The sequence below is a fragment of the Coccinella septempunctata genome, chromosome 3, assembly GCF_907165205.1.
Source record: "Coccinella septempunctata chromosome 3, icCocSept1.1, whole genome shotgun sequence".
Taxonomy (NCBI): Eukaryota; Metazoa; Arthropoda; class Insecta; order Coleoptera; family Coccinellidae; genus Coccinella; species Coccinella septempunctata.
Genome location: NC_058191.1, coordinates 28937639 through 28956876, shown reverse-complemented (window position 1 = coordinate 28956876; position 19238 = coordinate 28937639). Strand labels below are relative to the sequence as shown.

At 36.9% G+C, this 19238-nt stretch overlaps 1 protein-coding gene across 2 annotated transcripts in view; it reads left to right on the top strand.

The window, feature by feature from the left end:
* LOC123309992 (LIM domain only protein 3-like) overlaps positions 1–19238 on the top strand; it is a 94882-nt gene that overhangs the window by 65455 nt on the left and 10189 nt on the right. For both annotated transcript variants that reach the window (XM_044893330.1, XM_044893329.1), the window contains exon 2: positions 14118–14406. In XM_044893330.1, coding sequence (XP_044749265.1) covers positions 14118–14406 — 289 coding nt within the window. The remainder of the gene's footprint in view (positions 1–14117; positions 14407–19238) is intronic.

Genomic DNA, 19238 nt, shown 5'->3' with positions numbered 1-19238 from the left:
AGGATAACACTTTTAGAAGCGGACGAAACTTCAAAGCTTATGAGTATACGCAATGATAAATTATAATGAATTAGACAAATAAAGGTTAAAAACATAAATGTCTTCTGCTTTATTTTGCTTGACGTCTGATTCTTCCTTGCTTTATCCTGGGATCTCCAGCATACAGGGCGACTCGTACAAATATTTTAACAGTGGATACTTGAGGTCAAAAGACTTTTTTCCCATACCAATTTTTCCGATTCAGCCTTGATGAAAAGATATAGCCATTTCAAGTTTTTATAATGAGCTGTACCACTCCTGGAAAAACAAAATTATCTTCAGAATGACTAGCTAACTGACACTACACATCTGTGGAACTTTCAAACAAAGTTGTATTCAGCCAAAGTACTCAATTTTTCAATGATAGTTTTTGATTTTTGAACATAACATTACTCGAAAACGTTCAAATATTCATTTTAGATAGCGTCCAACTTAGTTTCAAGAGACGGATAATTTGATTTTTTTGGTATTTTTATGGTATATCATGGTCATAATTAGTAAAGTGGATATCTTGTGTTCGAAAAAAATTTATCAAATAAATGAAAAACAATATTACGTTATTCATTTAATTGAGAAAACCGTTAGTCATATATAGAACTGAAAATAACATTTTTTCATGGTTTTTCAACAGCCTGTATTATTTTAACCGAGCCGATTCTGAAAAAATGGTGAAGGAAATACTCAATCAATTCTCACTTAACATACCTATATAAATGTTATGGTAGTTTTATATTAATTCAGCAATTTCATTCAAAATTAGCCTGAGGAGATTCAAAATCGATATTCGGAAAATACAGCCATGAGGAAGAGTCACGTAGTGCTGGGACACCCTGTATATATTCAAAATAGAATTAAAATCTGCACATAAAGAAAAAATTGACATAAAAATGAGCTAAGGAAATGGTTGTTATAAAGAAATTGTTGTACTCACCAATGAGAGTAAGACTGTTTTATACGAGGATGTATTGATATCTATAGTTAGCCTAGACCAGTTCCATGCATAAAAAAATATTGCCTTACCGTAGCAACGAACAATAACTCATTAGAAGTATCAGTTTGAGATCAAAAAAGTAACCCGATTTGAAAACGATGTAGACTTCTTAAACCGAATTGTTACTATGGACGAGATTTGGGTACATTTTTAAGATCCAGAAACAAAGCAACAATCGATGGAATGGCGACACTCTGGTCCTGTTTCGTGTCCAAAAATCTTCTGGAAAAGTTCTTGCTTCAGTTTTTTGGGATTGCCATGGAGTAATCATGATTGATTTTTTGGATAAGGGTAGAACAATAACTGGAGATTACTATTCGACATTACTGACCACTCTACGGGAAAAAATTAAAGAAAAAAGACGCGGAAAGCTATCCAAAGGGGTTTTGTTTTTGCAGGACAACGCCCCTTCACACAGATCTCATGTTGCCATGCAAAAAATTCGTGATTTAGGGTTTGAATTACTAGAACACCCCCCTTATTCACCAGATTTGGCTCCATCCGACTATAATCTCTTTCCTCAACTGAAAAAAAGTTTAAAAGGTCGTAACTTTTCTTCCAACTAGGAGGTAATGAAAGCTGTGGAAGTCTGGTTTGAAGAACAAGAAGAAACATTTTTTTTAAAGGTCTAGAGACGTTGCAGGCTCGCTGTAATAAATGTATCCAAGAGGAGAATATGTTGAGTAATATTATAAAATAGATTGACATTGAAATTTTGTTTCGTTCTATAGTAGGGTAAGAATTTTTCAATATATCCTCGTACATATTACCAGTCAAATTCGATTTTAGGCCATACTTATTCAGCCTGACGCACTTATCATAAACTGATTTGTCCTGAAACCTTAGAACCAAAAACAATTTTGAATCATCAATCGAAAAAATTGAACTAGGAATGGAAGGCAATATTCGTTCAGATAAATATATAATAATATACATATACAGGATGAGTCTTTTACTCGTACAAATATTTCAACAGAAAATTCTTAAGGTCAAAAGAAACACTTTTTTACCATTTTTTTTTTCAGAATCGGCTCGGTTTAAAAGATACAGACTCTTCAAAACCATAAAAAAATCTCATAAACGATTTTATTGAATGAGAATTTCGAGATATAGTTTTCCATTAATTGTATGAATCTTTTTCGAGCTCAAGATATCACGCACGTTTTCCCGTTTTCTCATTATTGCCATTGAAATACCAAAAATTCAAAGAACCCAAATCTTAAAACTACATTAGACGCTATCTAATGAATATTTGAACGTTTTGTAAAATGAAAGTATTCTTCACATTTTCTCGTATTAATGCGCAGTTTTCGAGTTATTTGATGTTCAAAAATTAAAAAGTATCTGAGAAATTTGAAAATGTGGGTACTTGACTGAATTCAACTCTGTTTAAAAGATCCACAGATGTGTAGTGTCACAGATTTAGATATTCTGAAGGTAATTTTGTTTTTCCAGGAGGTGGCACAGCTCATTATGAAAACTTAAAATGGCTATATCTTTTTATCAGGGCTGAATCGAGAAAAATGGTGAAAGAAAAAAGTGTTTCTTTTGATCTCAAAAATCTACTGTTAAAATATTTGTACGAGTCAAAGACTCAACCTGTATAGGGATGAATTCCACACAAGAACCTGTTTGAATAAATTATCTACACTATTGTGAAATTCCTCTCAAATCGGACATCTGGTTCCAGAGTTATAGAAAGACAAACATACAAACAAACTAACTAACAAACACAGGGACTTTCACATTCATCATATTAGTAAGGAAGAGACTATTCAGTCTCAGTGTTTCTTTTGACCTCAAGAATCCACTGTTTGAATAAGAGTCAAAGACTCACCCTGTATAAAAAAAAATCAGCATCAGTATTCGAAATCAGTTTTTTTTTTCAGACTCAAACTTATACTAAAATTCACCATTTTGAAGTAATTAATTTTGAATTATAAGCTGTATTTTGGCGTTGAACTGTGTTGAAAAATATTTTCTGTGTGAGGTCACTAATTCAATCTTTGCCGATGTGACTAGTTTCAAAAGCTTTTGACATCACGATATGATGACAGATTGACAGCGATCACGGTTCGAACTATGGCAGAATCTACTCACCGCCTCAAGATACAAAATTTCCATCCCCTCATTAAATTAATTCATTTTCCATCAAGGCTCATTGAATCATTATACGTACAGCATAAGGGATGAACGAAATCACAAAGCTCAACCCGTTCTCCGCGAAAGGGGCCCAAAATCCGATTTATTCAAATATTCTCCACGCACTTTGTCGCGCTTATACGTTTGCATACATAATTATTCTATTCTGAGAACGTACGACACAGAAGATGGTGACAATATCAAATCAACGAAAACGGTCCCACTTTGTGGCGCTTTTAATTCGAACGGAGCGTGGATAAATTTAATTACCGCGCGAACCACGCACATTAAATTCGCGCCGCTTTCTGCCTAATTGCCCGGCTCATTGCGATCAGCGGTGGAACTTCAATGGAGCTGAAAAAGAGTGCGAGGATTATTCAATGATTTATTAATGTCCATTTGTAACTGTGAAGAAGTTGAAATTTTAGGAGACTGAATAACTGGCTCCGACCTTACCTATCTTTACTTGTATGATAAATGTGAAAGTATGTGTGTTTCTTAGTTTGTTTGTCTTTCCATAACTCCGGAAACAGATGTCCGATTTTGAAAGGAATTTCACTATAGTGTAGAGAATTTATTCAAACAGGTTTTCGTGTGAAATTCATCCCTATACAGGGTGAGTCTTCGACTCGTACAAATATTTTTTCTTCGCCATTTTTTCCATCCCGCCCTGTTAAAAATATATAGCCATTTTAAATTGTAATGAACGTGTATAATATTTTTCTGACAAAAATGCACCCTCATTTTAGAAAAATCTTTTAGTTTCATTTAAAGTAATCTCATTTTGAATTAGTTTTGGAGAGAAATATTTTCAGTTTCCAATTCAGGATTCCGGCATCGTTCGGTATTGTGAACATTCCGCACCGTTTTTATTCCGTTTTCAGTTCTGAAAAACGATGTCGCACCGTATAAAACATCCTGAATTGAAAGATAACCGTGTTTTTGGTTCGCTAGCAAAGATAAGTCGAAATTAAGACGTCTTCATCGACGCAGATTTTACCGAATTTCGACAGTCGGAGCACATCTGATTTTCGCACTCTCCCTGTGGGTATAAAATCAGATGTTCCCCCGCAGGTCACTTACTTACGATTAATTCACTATCTGTTGACTTACTTACGAACCCGTGTGAACCGTGTCGAATTAGTGTCCTTAGAAGATTTTTTTCGTTGAGTTTTTTTTTGCACAATTCAGAATAGAACTTTTTTTTCACTCCACGTTTATTTGGTGACTGTAAATTTACGATTGCAAGTGGCCAAACCGAAACCATAGGTAAGACGGCACTCCGCCTTTTTTTTATATTATTGGAACTTCAGCCTTCCTTCATCCCCTACTCCCCAGTTTAAGTTCCACTCCTACTGCCAAAGCACGCCGCTGGCGTGGATACTCAGGGGGTGCAGAACGCACTTTGGAGTGACGAAAAACTTTCTCTATCCCTTACTACCCCGGTTTAAGTTCCACTCCTACTGCTCGAGCACCCCGCTGCCGTGGATACTCAGGGGGTGCAGAACGCACTTTGGAGTGGCTAACCCTCTTTCCTCCCTCGTTTGTCCGACGCTCACCGCTGCTGTTATCGAAGAACCCCGCTGGCGTGGATACTCAGGGGGTCAAGAACGCACCTAGGGGTGAGCTGTCGTGAATCTTTGCTGTCTTGTTTCATCCCCTAACCTGGTTTTTGGTATTTTTTTATGGTACTTAATGGTCATGATAAGAAAACTGGAAGACGTGGGTGATATCTTGTATTCGAAAAAGATTTCTTCAAATAAATGAAAAACTATATTCCTAAGTTAATTTCATTCGATAAAACTCATACGGCATACGTCACACTTTCGGTAGTTAAATGTATCCTCGGGGATAACCCACCAATAATCAATTTTAACATTTTATGATAAATCATAAATAATGTTCTATTTAAAGAGAGTTTTTGACTGGCACGGAATGAATCAATATGAAGATGAATCCGGCCTTTATCTGCGGTATTTATTCTTGATGAAAAATACTCTTTCCAGCATAGTTTTCTAACGGATATTTTGCGAGATACTAACGGATATGCGTAAGTTACACAACGAATTTAGGCAAGAAACGTGACGGCTGCAGGTTATAGAAGGACACGATCGTTTGGGACTAGTATTGTAATAAGTGACATCTTTGTACGCAGTAGTATATTGTAGTGGTTTTTTTAGGAAGGTTAGGTTATTGGAATGTGTTTTCAGTTATCGTTACTTGCTTATTCATTTTTGACGATGGTTATTAATTATCATCTCTTTTCGATTTAATTTTTCTTAATGAAGATTTTTTATTTTTTTGCCCATTGATATCTAGCGTTTCACTATTCCGCGAGTGAAGCCGCGGGTTTAAGCTTGTATCTCATACAATTTCAGTGGAATTTCGATGACTCTATCGTTATAATTATAACGGTGTCGATTACGATATAGATGTCAATATTGATATTTAAACAGAGGTATTGATTTAAAATATGGTATAGATTGATATTCCTATTAATTATTTGTATCAACTCATAATTGATATTGACATTGGTATTTATGATAATGATATTGATAATAATGATGTATGATCTGGAATTATCTTCCAATTTGAATTTGCGTAGTAGTCGGATATCAGCAGACATTTTAGGGAAGCACCACCAACATTTTTTCGATTTCATTCTCGATCTCGTCGAAAATTTGCCCAATTCTATTTTTGCCAATTTTCGGGTTTCTAAGAAAGATATTAAAAATTGCTTTTGGGTACCTACTTTACGTAGCTGAACAAAAAAAAATTATTTGAAAACCCTTAATATTTTTTGGGAAGAAATCAACCCTTTGATGTTTTCGATACTATTCATTCAAACCCTCTATATCCACAATATCAGGATAATACCCAGATCAGATTTTCATCATCTGAAAAGTTTCTAGGAGTTCGTTATATCGTCTCTATATGAATGGGACGATGATCATGTGAACCACATCAACAAAAAACATAATAAAAGTTTATGCATGATTAGGATATTATCTGGGAGGGTGGGCATTGAACGCTTAAAAACATTTTTTTTTTCACTTCAGAGGTCATCATGATCATCATGGTGTCCACTGCTGGACAGAGGCCTGAACCTCTAACAATCTTTGAACACCTCTTATTGGTCACGAAAAAAACAACAAACAAAGGTGTCGCTTCTGAGGTATAGACTTGTATGGGGTGGAGGCACCACTATAAATTAATTATTCATTCTGCAAAATTGGCCCTTGGAGTAATGATGGGATTAAGATGACAAGATAATCATTTAGGGGTCATTTTAGAATAAATTCCTGATAGCGCAGGTTACCTCTGGGCTACCATGTATCAATGGAGTGTAGAAAAAATTTATTAATACGACACTTAAATGTCGGCCGGTCAAAGCTCTTCAAGAAATGGTCCGGTAGCAGAGAGTTCCAAAGTCTGGATGGAAGTGAGGTCTTATTGAGCTGATCTAGATGTCCGAATCTCGACTATTCTTCTGAGAGGTTTCTCCAACCGTGGCACACTGGAAGTCAGCTCTGAAAAACATTGGCGATGAGCTATAAAACAGTGAAACATGCGACAGAAGGACCAAACGTTTGGTGGTATTGGGGTCACCTGTCGAGCGAATACCCCTGGGACTAGTCAAACAGTGAGAGCGAAGTAGGTGCTGCAGCAACAAAATATTTGACCAGTATTCTAATCCCCCTCGTATTTGAGCCTTGCAAAGCACTTAATTCTCAGCTTCTTTCCAGCAGCAATTGCCAAGTCCACCACGTGGTTGTGCCAGGAAAGGTCTCACGAAATACCGTCTCCAAAAAATAGCAAGGGGTCTTTATGCTGCAGTGTCTGCTCTTTCATTATTCATTAATGTTGGCATCTTAAACGCAGATCTTCGTTTTCGATTAATTGAAGCTCACCAGGAGTCTGGAATCCAAGGAGCAGGAAGTACATTTATGTTTTGGACGCCTTGCCCGAACTCCACTTTGCGCCGTTCTGGTCAATGGCAGTTAGATGCAGAAAAGTATCACTTTCTACAGTTTTTAGAAAAGTAACTATCTGAATTTGAAGGTAGTGTGAAAATTTGTAGGCGGAATTCGAAGGTTTTCTCACGTTTGTTTGAGAACCCAATATGTTCCAACTGAAAGTGGCTTCTTTTTCATCCTGCATACCAACATTTCTCTTCCTACACCACTGCCGCCGTCTTTCACGATGCCGTACACGCGACGTAGTTGCGCCTTCAGCTTAATATGGTAATTCGAGAAAATAATTTCGGCGGGCGGAAATTAAGTAGATAGTGCTTCATTTTGAGTAGCATAAAGCCATTTTGTTCGGCCGTGTTTGTTTTCATCGCTCGCAATAATATCACTTCAACAGTTTTCTTCTCACGGCAGAACCGCCTGACGGCTCCGCCCGAACTATTTCAATTAAAGCGACGTCTAATTTAACTAGACAAATCTTCTCGCCAGCCGTTTCGGAGGAATGAAAAGGGGTATTCTTATGAGCAGTCCCGTTCGCATTATAATGCTCCGGGCTTCGTCTCCCTTTTGTTTTTAAACCAGACCATCTAGCGGGATCGCTGCTATTGTTTCTTTCGTGATTAGCGCCCGTGAAAATTTAGTATGAGACTACTCAATTTACGATCAGAGGTATGAAACTATTGAGAAGGTTACTTCTTTTGGCAGCAGGAGGCTCTTAAAACTTACTGTATCGGCGATGTTATTGGCGCTTCTGAGAGAGTAATTTTTTCTTAGGTTATATGGAAACACTTTCGAATCCCTGCAAGGGGAGCTTACATGCTCTAGGTAACTACATGAGCCTTCTATACATACTTAGATGAGCCAGTTACTTATCAGCGTCAGCTACTCGTACAAATATGTGATTTACGTTAGCGTTTCACTTGATTTTGTGACTCATTCATTGGTTAAAATTGGGAAGTGAACTATAAATATGGCTGCCTTTTTCACAGGTTGTCCAAATATCGAGAAAACTATCATACATTGCTATGGAAAGTTGTGAAAAACCGTGTTTCAAAGAAATAAGGCCTTCTGACCTGACAATACCAATAGGTTTCAAAATTGAATAGTTCAGGCATAACTTCTGGACATTTTTGATTTCACTTCAACATCCCATTCTCCCTTAAACGACAAAATTATGTTTGCATTGTATACTTCGAAATGTTTCAATTTCTGGATGCACATTCAATTCTCAATTCTAGTGTATAATAATTGTATGTTCAAGATCGGAAGTGTTCAGATTTTGTGGAATTAATGCAGTGGACTGTAACCAGATAATTGAGTTGAAGATAGTAGTGTAAAAACATTTTTGTATATCGTCCACAATCATAAAATGAATAAGCATGAAACTAATACAGTAATAAATACAAATACTAACATCTATAAACTTAGAGTGACATTATTCAACTAAAAACAGAGGTAATCTAGAGTAGTTCATATGAGTAGTCACATGAAGTTTGGTCATCAATGAAATCAGAACGAATATAAGTAAGGCAATAATATTATAATTGATATAAACAACGTTGGTCTTGAAGAGTGCAAGATTCATGAATGAATACAACATTTACAGTGACGGACTGCTTACAAGTAAGCACATCAGTCCATCAGAAAAATAGGAGATACAAATGATAAATTATAAGTTACAAACAGAGAACACTTATGAAGGAAACCACTAATCGTTGGTTCCGAGAAGAGCAGAAGGTTAGAGATCTAATCTTGTGATCTGTATATCGAGCAAGATGAATGAATATGGAAATATATCTATGAGAATACGAATTATAATGAGAAGATCATACCAATTGAGACAGTACACGATTACCAGAGCAGACTGTCCAGAGTGGAACCAGCGAACCAGGACGAGAGACTGTCAACCAATATCATGGCTTACCACTGACCGTTGAACCATGGAAGAGAAGTTCACATTGTGTACTGAAGTAAATCAACTATATCCAGAGTCCATCCTGGAGAACATGAGGATTCATTCATCTGGAACTCGATAACAGTAATTAGACATATGTAAGTGAGAGGTTAATAACAGAGTTGAGCTGAGAATTGAATTAACTGATTGAAATCAGTGAGATAAACATGAAACGACAATAAATCAGCATTCATTATCAAAGAGAAAGACATGAGAAAGTTCAATTCTGGTGCAACATACCCATTTCCATGTGAGAAACCGAAAGAAGTCTATTTGAGTTGTGAAAAATAATGAAATATATATTCCTGAGGAGGAACATAAATGAGTTGACTCGAGTGAACATATCAATTGAGCAGTACTAGTAAGGATTATAAATCTGTTTGAAGATTCTTAATAATCTTGACTTGGACTAATTTCATACAGAATGAAAGCATAAAAAGAACATGAAAATGTAGTTATTAACAATAATCATAAATTAAGAAGACTGAGGGTACATTACGTTTTGCGTAAACTAGTAAGCACCAGAACAGACTTTAAATGAGGTGAACTGATAGAGAAGAATTACAATAATTCAGGTTAACACAATGAATGAGAAGTTAATTCAACAACATTAACAAAGCAAGTGATTCGCTTCGGCGAGAACGGAAAGTTCCGACAGCTCTAGAGTGGGGCTTCTACGACTGTCAATTAATAATAATAGAATTTTGGTACTATTGACATTTGGGAAATAATCAGTAGCGTAGACAAGAGCAAGGTCGAAGATCGCATCGCTCAATTTTTAATATTGTTTTTCTTTATTTCTGAGGAAATGTATAATGTCTATCCTTGCATCCATATAGTATATCCATGTTGTCTATCTAAAGCCGCATTCTCAGGAGTAGTGGCACGCTTGAGTGCTCGAACGTTCGAGGAATTATTTCCGTGTGAACGATAGGTTATAAGTTTGCTTTATAGTTTCATAAGCGAGGATGGTTCCTGACAGCCCACGCTCGATATTAAACCGTTTTGAAGTTCGATATTCGAGCCAACAATGAACTGTTCGGCCTCTTTTTTCCCAAACATCAGATTTGACCCTAATTTGACAATCAAAAAGTGTTAATTGTCCAATTGCAGTGATGTTCTATTGACAGTTGTCGGCTTACTCAAATTAGGATGCTATACTCACCTACATATGCCCTTAAACCATGCAGTCGGCGTCTTACAATCTGATCAGAAATTTCTGAAATTCTAATTAATTCTGCTGTTGTGGGATTCCTCTTAGCATTGATGATCAAACGGCGATCTTGATCAGATGTTGAACTGCTCTGCCGACGTCCCCCATGAACATTAACTACTGAGTTGTTTCAGATGAATCTATTCCAAGACCGACTTACATACAAAACATTCAAAGCTGCGACACTTTTCGCAGGAAAAACCATTCCTATATTCACCGTATGATTTGTTCAAATTGCACGGAAGCTAAACTTTTCGGCATAATTGATGCACCCATATAGCTTTCATTTCTTTAATTATCATAAATTTGAATCGTTCAAACGAGAAACAAACAAGTAATCGATTTCAGTGTGCAAGAGCTTGATAGAGGAAAAAAAATATGAAGAACTTAAAGAAACTCAAAATATCTTTTCCTAAAAGAGCACATGTATAGCAAATGTTCCAGCTGACTTAACAAAAGCCACGAATCAAGAGATCAATTGTTGGGCAGTGTATTTTTGGTAAAATTCGATGGTAATCTGTTCTCTGTATTCTCAATACATAAATAGCAACTCTAGTATTGTCTCGAAGTGCACAGATGCCGAGGGCTTCAAATCCGGAAAAAGTGTGTCGATGCACAGCGTTCCAGCTTTATGAGATGTCATAACTTCAACGTTCTCATTTTCCTAATGCATATTTCGTACGCAAAATCATTGCACCGTTCTCCTCTGGGAGTACCGTACCTAACAAGAGAAACGTAAAAGTCTCTTTGCTGGCGGCTTCAAAGCGAAGCAAATTCTGCCGTTGTATCAATGGAGCCATAAACAATAATACATATTCCAGTGCGTTAAATCAAACATCGCGACTTTTCCGTCTGGTTAGCATGAAAGAAATCGAGATGGATGGTATGACGGTGAGTGTAGGCCGTTGTACCGGCCATATGCATAATCCCTCCGGGACAGGCCCCTCTATTCCGATATGACAGATTCTCGATTAAGAGAAAAGGCAGTGCGGCCTGCTTGCATCTTCCTGTATTAATATCGAGCATTTCAATCAATTCTTATGAAGTGAGAATTTATTGAACTTTTGGATCACAGCCTGGCTCAAATGTCAAAAAATTGCCTCTCAATTATCAAAAAGGCATGGTTCCCTGTGAAATTCATGAACCAATCCTTAGCAACCGAAAACGGTCGCTGTTAAGTCTTCTCTTTCAAATGCAGGAAAAAACACAATATAGCTATTGGCATAAGAGTTGTTTTTTCGTTTTGACTGAAAAGTGTTGAGTGTTCTTGTCGAGCAATTCATCGTTGTGAAATGTCACATGAAACTTGAGAAAGCCTGAAATGAAACTCATAATTTATTTTATATGGCGATGAATGTTTATCCCGTTAGCGTGTGTTTTAGTAGTTCATGCGTAGACGAAAAGACATTCTAACTAATTCACGCCCTGGTCGCCATTCGTACTGACACTTTGAATGCCGTTGAAAATGCCCCAAACTCAAACATGTGACGAATCATAGTTTTTCGATCCCTCTACGAAGCGCCAATCCATGAACTGGAAGAGCCCCAATTTTGCGAGGGCCAAAAAAGATCGAATAAAGAAGTAAAAATTCAAATAAATGATTGCCTTCTCCGATTTTCATGGAACTTTGCACCTATTACTACAGGGTTCATGAAGGTGAAACGATTGAACAATATTACTACCCTGAAGTTCCTGACGGAATCCGTGAAAAAATAAGGAAAAAACCACCAGAATTGTGGAAAGAACACTCATGTGTTCCATCATTCCAAATTGGTCTGTCAAGAGATTTCTGGCTAAATTCAGCATCCCAGTGTTACATCATGCTCCTCAATCAACGGATTTTATTTTACCTGTGTCCCAAAGTGAAATCTACATCAAAAAGAGCTTTGAGTCAAACGAAGCTGTCCATGACGAAACAGCGAACGTCCTGAGGGAAGAAAATGACTTCGAACAGTGTTCCCAGCTATGGAAGACTCACATGGGGCCTTGTAGAGTTTCCGAGCTCCCTCTGTAAATTCGCCATACAGGAGCTATTTTGGGAGTCTTGTACTCTTGTGTCTTGCATCCTCAGAATGTGGCCGCTCCATCTGAGTCGGACCTTCGTTAGGTACTTGAGTCTCAATTGTTATACAACTCGCGCGCTGCAAGACTGTATTCGAAATTTTGTGAAACCATCTGATGTGCATTATTCAACCAAGCTGTTCAATATGTCGCCCGTATGGCGTCCAGCTTTAGCTTCCGTAGAGAAGCTTTGAGAGGACCACTGCTTTGTAAACAGCTGTCTTGGTCTTTAGATTGAGGTCGTGATCTTGAAACACTCTGTCCTTTAGCTTCCAGAATACCCCTGGTGCCGACTTGATACGGTTGTGTATTTCCGTGTCTAGGTTAGCCCTAGTATTTATGCAGCTTCCCAAGTATAACTGCTCGACCTGTTCTAGAGTTTCATTCTCTAGGCTGATATCTGTTTGAAAGCTTTTTGGCGGACTTACCAGGATATTGAAGGTGATAACAAGAATAAATACAAAAATCTTTATAAATAAAAATGTAGCTCTGTTTTGCGTTGTCATCGCAAAAACGGCTAAACCGATTCGATTCATTTTTTATTTGAAATCTTCCTCATACTTTGCAGAAGGTTTAAATGGAAAGAATAATTTGGCAAATTGCCTGGGGAACCTTAAAAACTCAAGAAAACTAAATGAAATTCAAATTCCGCGAGCAAGTGTACGTTGGGTAATCTTCTCTCCACGGACAATTAATTAACAAATGAACTTAATAGTCCGAGAGCTGGCGACAAAAATCGGCAAGAGTTTTGTAATAGCTCATATTCAAAAATCAGTTAGTTTTGGTGGTGCACATGAGTCAGCATTCACTCTCAAGGTCAGGTAGTGGAACATCTGGCGGCAACGCTCTTTGATTTATGTGAAATTACAACATCCGTACTTTGGGTGACTGCTGACTGCCTCTGTTCTATTGATATGTGGTCTGACCATTTTATTCTCAAATAGTATATGAAATTGGAGCAATAATTGCATTTTAAGCCACTACAAATCTCTTGAAACGACATCGTTAAGGCAGCAATTTCTTTAGTGTACTCACCCACCGCGTTTCACTTAAATGAGGTCCGACCACTTTCCTAAGTTTTCTGTTCTATAAACTAGTTGAGTAACTATGTTCAATCATTACACAGTACTTGTAGAGTATGTTATAATTTTATATACCAACATCAAAGCGCGTTGCCGCTAGGTGTTCCAATACCTGACCTTGAGAGTGGGTGCTGACTAATGTACATCCTCAATACTAAATCATATTTAATTATGAGCCATTACAAAACTCGATTTTCGTTGCCAGCTCTCGGACTATAATGAACAACAATATCTCCATATTAATTTAACGTTCTAAAAGTTCAGCATTTTGGTTACCAGTTAATTGAATTGAATAAGTTGAGTAAGTAACCCGTATACATATCTGATGAAAAAACTTATAGGTGTATTTTTTACCATTACTACGTCTGGAAATACTAAATTGTTTGGGAGAAACCAACCTGGAATGATTTAAAAAAACTCGAAAACTTCATCACAGACAAAAACGTAACATTGGGTAACGATATGCACGAGAACTAACCACAGTACGCATGCACGGAACGTAAATTGCAAGATGAAGCTTCGAGCACTACGTGCATGCGCCATTCATTAGTAGTTCGAATTTTAGCGCATTCCGAATAACATCATATTTCAACACTATAAGTACACTATGTGATTGAGGATCATTGTTGTCTTCAACTATTAAATTTCAATTGATTCTTTCCAGATTCTGGCAGCGAGCAACCGACTAACGGAAGAGCTTCGATGGCGTTGTCGGGTCCGACACCTGTTCCAGTTTCCACGACACCCAATAACACTTCTACCACCGGCATTTCCAGCAAGGAATGCGCTGGGTGTGGAAAAAGAATAGCCGATAGGTTTCTGCTCAAGGCCCTTGATCTCTTCTGGCACGAGGACTGTCTGAAATGCGGTTGCTGCGACTGTAGGTTAGGAGAAGTTGGATCAACTTTGTATACGAAGGCCAACCTGATATTATGTAAACGAGATTATTTAAGGTCAGTTCAAATGATGTAGTCGATAAATACATTATCAAAGTGATCAACTGAATTGGATAATTTTCATTGAAAATGGGGCTCTTTAACAATTATTAAACACGTGGTTGAATATCACAATAGCTTCTTCAGTTTATTTAGGCTTTACCATTTGTTGAAGTGTTGTGTGGTGTCGTGTTGTGGTAAAAAAATTAATTTTTTTTTACCTTTTCAGAGTTTTATAGCATTTTCACGTTTGAATCGAGTATTGATATCATTTTTCATTACATACAATAATAATTGATGATAGTAGTAGATGTTAATATATTGACATCTACACATCTACATTCACACTACCACACAAAAAAAGAAGTCCCACAAAGACAAGCTCAACGTGCATACAGATTACTCCGACGTGACGTGGGCCTACGTCATAATGATTCAAAAATCTAGCAGGATCTAATAGAATTTTGCGCGGAAGCGTTTAAATTGGTCCGCAAATTAGTAGGGAATGCACCTCCCACGTTACGTTAGATCAATTTGAACACTTCCGCGCAAAATCCTATGATAGATTTTTGAATCATGCTCATTATGACGTGGGCCCACGTCACTTCGGAGTAATCCATATGCACCTCAAGCATTCGTGCGTTTCATTTCATAGAATTATTGAGAAAAAAATTCTACCAAAAGTTAATGATATCAACCTCTAACGCAGTGGTTCCCAACTAGTAGTCCGTGGACCACCAGTGTTCCGCAGAAGCCAAAATATGGTCCGCGAACTTAGAACATGGAACTTAATTCGAAGTCCGCGAATGATTGACAGTGTTTTATTTAAGATTTAACCGCTGGTCAAACTGTTTAATAGATGGCGTTAGTGAATAGAATCAGTAGTACAGTCAATACAAACTATCTGACTATCGAAAAATTTCCAAAAAGATGGAATCAATTGAATAATCGTTAAGACCGAGCGGCTGCATCGAGCTCCATAAAATTTTCAGATTTATTACAGGTGGTCCCTGCTAACAAGAATAGTATAAAAAAGACCTTGGCCAAGAAAATGTTGGGAACCCCTGCTCTAACGTGATGTTCAATAACTGCAACCCCTCAAGAAAATCTACTGAAAGATTCAAATATTCAATCCATTTATTGAGGAGATCCTACAATAAAATTATCATCATTGATTATTTCACATCAACAATAATTATGTTCGGCAGCCATACTGATAAGATGAAACTCAAAACCATTCCTTAGGATGAGGTGCTGGGTTTAATGCCGATATGGCTATGAACGATAATGAAAACGAATTGAACTGGCAGTTATGCGGTACTGATGACCTCAGATATGGGTGAAACCGGTCTATCGCTAATCTTCTTCTATAGCGGCACGTTTGCTAAGGTTTACTCTGAGTGTAGTTTTCTGCCAGTCCAATTCTTTTTCATTCTTCAGAAAAACTAAGGTGTGTGTCACATCTTGTAATGAATATAGTTAACGATTGGACAATTCATATTCAGTTCAGGTCTCAAAATTTCGAGAATTTCTTCTGTATCATCGACGTTGCCATAAAAAAAAAATAATTGGTCCAACAATTAGCTTAACAAACTCCAACTTTTGAAGGAAGGAGTGTCCCGAGAAAATTTTCAAGTGAAACTATGCATGCATTTAGGGAAAGGTTGAAACCATGCTTTATCTTCATCATGCAATCTCTCAAAATTTTTGGTAACGGTTCGATTTGATAGCAATCACATTAAAGTCTTCCCCCATAATCTTATTAGATAGGTGCTTGTTAAAACTGAGGCTCCTTAACTTTGAGATCAAATAGGTTAGTGCGGCTCTAGAATTTTCAACGTTTTTCATTGGCCTCGGAGTTCTTTCACGAAAAACACCTTGAAAAACATTCTAGGTAGCCCTTATACCAATCATAGAATATTTCCTCTTTACTTTGTAGGAATAGACAAACCTTATCAATATATGTAGATACCCCTTTTCGGCGCATGCACTTTATCGAATGGAAATTAAACACTTGAATTAAGTATAGCCAATTTTATTTATATCTACAATGAGTATAGCCAAATCACACAAGAAAGGACGAAATTTCATCGAAATCTGTATGAAAATATACCAGCATAACCATCTTCCATTATCAAGCTGTTTCCTTCCCTAGAAAAAATTCAATCAAATCTTCTTGAAGATATTCAAATGGAATGAATTGAAATTGATAAAATTGGGAAATCCATAAAAAAATTATACACCGACGAGCCACGGTTAAAATTGCCGACGCTTTTTTATATGGTGCAAAAGAAGCGTCTAAAAATATTTTATTCTGGTGAACAAAGATAATTAAAATCAATGATCTTTATATTTTTTTAAATAATATCAGGTTTTATTCATGATAATTAAAAATATTTTGGAGAAATTTTTATGAAACTAGAATGAGGAAATGATAGATTCTATATACTCATTCCTTCTTTGAATAAGAAACCAACTAAGTATGGCAGTACTGAGTAAGTAGTTTATACTTGGAATCATTATATCGAAGCGATTCTTGCCTTTTTCAATTATTTTAATATGTAAAGCATAATTTTGATATACCTACATATAAAAAAAATTTTGAATTCATAAAATTGTATTATAAATAATATCTATGGATGATTTCGTGAGGCACTGGAAAAAAATAACTCACACTCATCTTGAAAACTATCAGAGGTAATTTCAGAGGTTTAAGCGAAAAACTGAAAATGTATTTCACATTTCACACCCAACTTCTCCTGTCTCCTAGGGGTGGAGGTTTTTAGTACGTTTCATCCACTAGCTATCCCTAACAAATTTCTTAACTAAATAATGGTCACGATGCTGTGTAAATCAATTTTAATAGTTACAAGTAGTTCATTTGTGACTGAAAACCTTGATCTTTAAAAAGTGAAAAATTATCGCATATGTCATGAAGTCTATAATGCACTTTCATTGGCTACTGTTACTGACAGAGAGACGGGCAGTTTGAGATATCTGTACACTCCATTCACTTTTATTAAAGCACTCGGTTGGATATGGAAATTCGATATAATACACTCTGTATAGTACGAAAGTTTGAGGTTATGCTGCTTGTCAAAATATTTATAATATTAACATTGAACTCTAAAAGAACTGGAAGGGCCTCGTAAGTACCGAAATACGACGAAAAGTGTGTCCAACTGAGACGGAAGATGTAGAGCAACCCATCTCTTTCTAATGGTTCGGCAACCAATCGAATAACCGCATCAGACGTCGGACGCTGCAGTCGTCTCACTTGAACGCGCCGGGTTGTATTTGTTTACATCGTTATAAACCAATTAACAAAGCTCAGAGAGAGATAGATTGCTCTACATCTTCCCTTTCAGTCTTCCCCAGTTTGCCTGCATCGAGATGCCATTCCAGTTCCAGTTCTTTTAGAGTTCAATGCATGTTAAATATCAGCACTATGTTGTGTGCTCGGTTGTGTGTTATAAGTAAAAGTCACAGTAATTTCGTGTTTCTCACAATATGAATTTACGTCAGATAGTAAATGAAATCGAAAATCTGTGATGGGGATAATCAATGTTTATACAAACTGATTGAAAGGGTTCCTAATCTAGTTATCTGCATAGAAAGGACAAGATGTCAGTTTTTAAATATATTCATTGTCGCTATGGAAAAAATAAAATTATTGACACATAATACGCAGTTTGTTGAGAACATGTTGGTTAAAAGTCTCAAAGAAGAAGTACATCTCATATAGTGGTAAGGAATGGTTTCCTGTGCATAGGTATTATTCCACATTCATTAGCATAATTAAGTATGTACTGTGTCAATACTGAGGTGTTCATTTTTCCGATTTTTGGGTATCTCAATAGGAGGAAATTCTTCGTCATCCTCTGCATTCACGATCTTATTGTGGAAACATTCAGCTGAAACATAATTCGGTTGGATTGAGATGAAACATAATATAAATTTACTTACATTGAATTTATATTCAATGTACGATATTGTCTGATATATTTGAGTATTTAGAATATCAGGGTTACTATTTGAACAAGCAGCCCCCAATGCTAAATAGCACTGATATTCTCTATCTTCTCTCTTTTTCATTCACTTTTTGCCAACCTTTCTAGTTCTTGTTACAAAAACTTAACAAAAGTCATTTCATGGCCAACCGAGTGCTTTCATAAATGTGAATGGATTATACGGTCTTACATGTGGCCTGATCTTCGTGGATGAACCGATGAACATATCCCTAAAATCCAACGTCCAGACTTCGCCTACCTACGATGTCCTTCCAGAATACGCCACTGCGGTACACCAATTTCATCGCGTAGATTGCCGTAAAATTTATGGCTACGCCATGCCATAAAAATTACATTACGGCAAATTGACTTCGAATAAGATTCCGGGCCGGGCGATCACGTCCCTCGCAAAATCGTTTGTTTATTAATTTCGTATATTACATTTTTCGCATTTTATCACCCCGGCCCGTTCACTTTTCGACACCCCCTGTCCCCCTTTAATTAACAATCGGCGATCCGGAACGCGCCGCGCGAGACGAGTTTTTTATTTCATTAGTCAATTACGGTATTATCTTAATTGGAATCTTCCGTTCGGGACGTTTGTTTTCGCCCGATTCGTCGGACAGGTGAGGGAGGATCGACGAAAAGTGGCCCCAAATCCCGACAAACTCTAAAGATAGGAGTACGGATTTTTAACTAGAAGTAGTATGCATCAGATCACGAGCCCCTATAACGGGTGAGTCTTTGACTTGCAAATACAGGGTGAATCTTTGATTCGTACAAATATTTCAACAGTAGATTCTCGAGATCAAAAGAAACACTTTTTTCCTTTATCATTTT